The 6,000-nt window shown below is 38.8% G+C and overlaps 1 protein-coding gene across 3 annotated transcripts in view; it reads left to right on the forward strand.

Moving 5' to 3' along the window:
- The window catches only part of PHF2 (PHD finger protein 2), a 98,568-nt gene that overhangs the window by 71,495 nt on the left and 21,073 nt on the right, over positions 1 to 6,000 (forward strand). For all 3 annotated transcript variants that reach the window (XR_014895527.1, XM_085302399.1, XM_085302400.1), the window contains exons 15-18: positions 753 to 871; positions 1,531 to 1,709; positions 1,937 to 2,010; positions 3,933 to 4,090. Coding sequence is in view for 2 of the 3 variants with exons in the window: in XM_085302399.1 (XP_085158525.1) it covers positions 753 to 871; positions 1,531 to 1,709; positions 1,937 to 2,010; positions 3,933 to 4,090 (530 nt within the window). In the remaining variant the exon portion in view is untranslated. The remainder of the gene's footprint in view (positions 1 to 752; positions 872 to 1,530; positions 1,710 to 1,936; positions 2,011 to 3,932; positions 4,091 to 6,000) is intronic.

Raw genomic sequence — 6,000 nt, forward strand, 5'->3', positions numbered from 1 at the left:
ACCAAAACACATATTTATTTTTACAGAGAAAACTAATAAGAATCCTGACTTTCCCTCCTCAACACAGAGATCTAAATTTTTTGTGATTAAAAACAGTCACAATTAATGTGATTAGATCAATACGTACCAATTAATAACCCAGCTGATACAGCTTAGGAAAATTTTAGGGTAATGCTTAAAAAATAATTGACGACTTCCTTTGCACTGAATGATTTTGATATCAAAATTATTAAATTTATAATTCAAGCTCCTCTGAAAGTATAAATGAAGGAAGCAGGGTTTGGACATGTAAATACAGTCACATTTGCGAGATCACAGGCATAGTGGTTGACTTTGCCCTTAGCCGCAGARGTGCAACGTTGATCAGCAGCATACTTATCCTGTGTGCTAATTCACTCAAATGGTTGTTTAGTATTTTATTTAGGTCTGTACCAATTTAAGAGACCAATACTTAAATTTGGCATGAGGTACTGCTTAAAGTTAAACTGGTGCTGAAGTGCTTCTTGAATGGGGACAAATCCAGAACTGGCACTCAGGTAGTCTGAGAATACAAACCTCTACCTCAATTACTTACCACATTTGGAGGGTACCTTTTTCTCTGTATATAGACCAGTAGAGTCTCTGTATGTCAGCTGTTTAGAGGTAAGTGCTTGAGGTCACATGGGAATCTGAAATACCTTTGCCTTACTTTATTGTATTCATGTTTTTCTTTTTTCTTTCCTTTTTTTTTTTTTTTTTTTTTTTTTTTTCAGAACAGTAAACCTGATTCACTACTGAAAATGGAAGAGGAACACAAATTGGAAAAGACACCTTTATCAGGAAATAAAGACAATAAATTTACATTTTCTTTCTCTAATAAGAAGCTGCTTGGGTAAGTAAAAATATGATAATGCTCATCAACTAAAAAGACAGATTAAAAAGTCTTGTGATTGTTTTTTAGACAAGAAGGTGAAAATCTGCATTTCTGTCAAAGTAAAAAGAAAAATGTACTTATCCAGAAAGTTCTTCCCTCTAGAACTTGATTTTACCTAGAATCCAGCTTTTCTGGCCATAACTGCAATGATTTATATTTGAGGCTAGGAGTTTGCTTGAGAATAATGCCTTTCATATACAGGCTGCATCTAATTTTTTGCAATTTGTGTTCTTACTAGTTTGAGTTTTCCTATTTTGTATATATTATTTTTGTGCAGATGTTGTTCGGGGAACATTTTTAAGAAACTGTTAAATAACATCTGCATGCCAGAATTCCATGTTGTGTGTGCATTACATATACTGTGTTATACTTTGAGACAATTTTAAATACGATAGTGTAGAGCTACTCTAGTCTACATCATATTTTRAGATACAAATGGTAGGTAGAGAAGTATGTTTATAAAATGATTTGAATTGCTGTGACATTTCTGAAAGTGTTCAATTGACTGAGATTTCTGCGTAAAGAAAGATACTGCGTGTCTTTCTGTCTAGTCTCAAAATGTTTTCCACTGAGAAAGAGTATAATTTCTGATTTGTAACTTTTTTTTCTTTTTGTAGTTCCAAGGGAGTCAAAACCCAGCTGAATACTAGTGTGTTTGGGTCCCTGCAGAATTTTAAAGAAGATAAAGCAAAACCTGTGAGAGATGAGTATGAATATGTGTCAGATGATGGTGAACTAAAAATTGATGAGTTTCCAATCAGAAGAAAGAAAAACACTACAAAAAGAGAACTGCCCTGTAAGAATATTTCCTATTTTGTCTGTATCTGTACACTAAGTCACGTGTTGGTTATCCAAAACTAGTTTTTACATTATATAATATACACTAAAGAAAAATGTGTTTTACTTGTCAGTTGAATATAAGTGTATTTAGGTTGCTTCTGAACTTGCAGCTTAAGAGCACTGGTTTTGGAAGAGAAAGGGGACTCTTTCCATTACTTTGATTTTTTTTTTTTTTCCCCTCAGTTTTATCAAGTAAAAAAGACACTCTGCAGCATACTCCTGTTAAGAAGCCAAAGGTGGAGTCGGTATCATATAAGGTATATTTGTTTTGTTTTGTTTTGTTTTGTTTTTACCTATCATAAACAAGCACCCATTGCAGTATGTGGGGCCTTATCTGAAAAGTGCCTGGCAAATGCTATTCCAGATCTGTTAAGCCTTGCTTAATGGTAGATGTGCAGTCACCCAGTCACCCCCAGTGTAGTCACCAGTGAATTTCAATCACAAATTTGAAATGTCTTCATCCTACCCAAATAAGGTGACAGTGCAGTACTGTAAATGCCAGTAGCAAAGAYTTTGTACAGACTGCTGTCACATCCTCTCCATTCTGCAGTCGCAACCTGCCCAGAACAGATGGCATTCAAATACTGCAACAGTTAACCATAATTTTGTACTGTGGCGTGAACTACTTGTACATGATCAAGCCTGGTGGGAAGTATGTGCAGGGACCGTGACAGTTGTACAACAACACAAGAACAGGAGCAAAGTGTAAGAATGGTTGGGAAAGGTCAGAAGGCGCTTTCTGTCATGCCTGCCTTGATGTTACATTGCTGACAGGCACARGGGGTCTCTCCCAGGCCATGATCCCAGTGTCTCTGTCCCACACCTTTCCATGTGCCTTCAACACTGACCATTAAAAATTTACATTTTTGTGGTTGACTGATGAAACTCAGAACAATACTGATAAAAACTGAAGTCACATTATTTGGAGTTTCATGTTACTAGAAGCCCTTAATAYCTGTTATATAGCAATTAAAGGCTTTATTTGCTAGCACTTAGCAGAGTCCTCCTCTGCGTATTATGGGCTCACATCTAGAATGCCCTTGATTCAGCATGATGCTTACACATGTCCCTTACTTAAAGCACTAGAAGAGCCTTTGTGGTGTTACTGTGCCTGTTGATAGCTTATCTCTAAGAAGCTTAAAAACACAGGCTTAATTTTGCTCTTAGCTCTTATTTGCCRTAGCGTTGAAGCTTAGTACTGGAAATTAAACATGCTAAAATGTGTTGCTCAGCTGTGGTTTATATAAATCAATGTTTTCAGTATCTGAGTTGGTCATAAAAAGCAAAACAGATTTTTGACACAGAAGTGCAGGTACCTAAAACGTTTGACCCTAAGAGCTAAGCAATCTGTGTCATCCTGGTTTGGCTCAGGTATATTCAAGAGCATGTGCAGAGCTTCTTGCCTCAGTCAGTAGTTAAAGTCTGGAGAACAGTGCACAGAGAACAGTGCAAAGCATACTGATACCMTTTGAACAGAATTTTAAGGAAAGGGACCAGTTCCTGCACTGAGCAGTAATTGACAGTCTAAGCAATAATTGCTAGGACTTCAGAAGCCTGAAAGCAGGGTAGGAATGGGGAAAAAAAATGGTTCCACTATACTTCAGACTGCAGTGCATAAAGATAGTAGCTCCAGGGAGATAGTCGGATGAAGCAGAAACGCTTCAGCGTTTTCACATGTTTTTGTTTATATGTGCCTATCCAATTTCTCTGTCAGATGTTCCTGTCCTCTTGCAGCAAGAGTGCTAGAGTGGATCTGTCTCCAAGTTGACTAAGTTAAGAGTCTAGCAAGATGCAGACCTGAGCTCTAATGCTTGTCTGGGTCAACAGAGATATGACTGCATATTTATTTCTTTTGCTATGGGGTCATGATCTCAAGAGCAGTAGGAGTGGCTGGGGAAGGATTCTGTGCAAAGAATCAGATCTTAAAGCTGCTTTTCTGTGGTTGGAGGGGGACAGGAAAACCTGATGTGCCTACAGACTGCAGGGAAACTGATTTCTGCTGTGTACCTGATGGCCTTTTTTTCCATTTCTTCCCTCCCCCCCCCCGCCCTTTGTTTTTTTAAAACAGCAAATTAAAGAGGCTAGCTCTGCATCTCTGAGAGAACAGTAGGCTGCAAAAACTATTGTGTTGTTCTGGATAACTTAGTCAGTTTTTTGACTCTTTTCCTTGCTTTTGCAGAGTGATGATTCATCCGATGAAGATTTGCTTCACATTGACACAGAGGCAAAGCCAGGGCGTAATTCCAAAGTAAAGAAAGAGAGTGGAAGTTCAGCAGGAATTCTAGATCTTTTGCAGGCAAGCAAGGAAGTTGGGGGTTTAGAGTATAACACCAACAGGTATGCACAAAGGAATATTTTTCCTCCTACCTATAACGAACAATTGCTTTTGTATGAGTAAAGGGAGGCAAGATGCATGTGTGCATGTGTGAGTGAGAGAGAGAATGAATTCTGCAGCTTAGTAACTGCTTTCTCCAGTGAGCAGTTCTTCCTTTGTCCTGTGATCTGGAGGGAAAGGTGGTGGTGGTGGTATAACTTAATAAATTTGCCATCTGTAAATGTTGAACATCCATTTTAGCAATAATACTATAATAGATGAATCATTCAAAAGGAAGAGATAGCTCAGTGAATGCAGCTTGAGGCCATGAATAATGTACACATTAAATTCCTTCCATAAGACATTGTAAGGTGCCACATAGTTCCTCAATTATTTACTGTTTGAAAGAAGAAATTAGGAAACCAACAACCCTCCCTCACATCCGTGTTCATCATTCTTTCCCCCTCCAAAACACGTTTTGAAAAAACAGCCTCTCTTAAGCGTATTTCCATACCTAAAATGGAAGTGCTTGCCTGGGGCATGGTCACGTTTCATATGGGACTACTGCAGATAGGCACTGAAGTGACAATGCTTTGGAATGTGGTTAATAAGATGCAACAGTAGATCATTTACTTATCAAAACAGCTGGGAGAAATGAGCAGTGAAAAGAAATGCATTAATTACAAAATTTGTTTTCTAGACTCAAATGATGCAGTTCAGTCTGGAACAAGGACTTTGTTTGGTCTCATCTGAAAACAAATATATAGGTTCACTGCCTCCATTCTTTACAGACCAAGTCTGATCTTCAACTACTGATAGTACAATTAGACATAGAAGTATGCATGTCATTTAAAAGAAGCTGGTGGGACTCTTCACATGTGGAAATGTCTTGCTTAACTCAGACCTTGGGAACAAAGCCCAGGGAAGAATTTTGAGGAACACTAACTGAATTTATGACTAATATGCACAGAATGGGACAGCAGATATGAACTGTTATATCCCATGCCCCGTGCTCGCAAGCAGTCTACTAAGTATGTCTTTGCTGCTATGCTTTTAAGTGGCTGATTTGTCCCTCATCTATAGAAAACCAGAGGAGTTCACATAAGTAGTCTCCACTGCTTCACAAAGGACCGCAGGCTTGATAACTTGTGCTGTGAATAAATTGTTGACATTGAAAGAGGCCTGTTTCTAGCCTCTAAACATGCTTATTGTGCAAATGAAGGAGTTGAGCTGGTTGGTGATATGGGAAAGTGTTGTGAAACACAGCAGAGGCTGTTCTCTTTGGGCACTTAAATAGTCCAGTTTCGTCTCCATTCTGCCTCCATTTGAAAACCATCTTCACCAAGCAGGCAGGGCATGTTGATTCTCTAGGCTGACTACTTGAAGCAGGATTTATCCTACTTATGGTTCATATAGCACATGTTGCATGGAAGCAAGCAGTCTCTTACACCACTTTGTACATGCAAAGCAGCAAAACCAATATGCTTTGAGTGACAAAGCTAATTCTTGTATTCAGCAGCTGCTGGGATGCCACATCAGCACCTTTTTCCTCTCTCCCTTCTCTAGGCTTGCCTTTGTTACACCGAGGCACAGAACCTGTGCAGGGAATAGAAATGACTATGGGAGTGGCTCTAGGAGTTGAGAACAAACTGAACAAATGGAGATCAGTCCTTTTCACCTATGCTATGCCCTAGCTAGATGTTGTGGTGTGTGTGACTGAGGAAATGTTCTGCTTGCAAATTTGAAAGGACCTGTTAAAGTGAAATGAGCAGTTCCCTTTGGAGAGTCAGAGAGGCGGATGTTATCTAAACCTGGGAAAGATTGGAAATTAAAAGCTGTAACTGAGAATTCCAAAAGATATGCTGCGTGGTCAAAAGGGAACATATGGCATAAGTTACCAAGGGAAACCATAGAAGCAAATTGCAACAGAGAA

Source organism: Rhea americana, unplaced genomic scaffold (genome assembly GCF_003343005.1).
Source record: "Rhea americana isolate MKP2758 unplaced genomic scaffold, rheAme1 scaffold_19, whole genome shotgun sequence".
NCBI lineage: Eukaryota > Metazoa > Chordata > Aves > Rheiformes > Rheidae > Rhea > Rhea americana.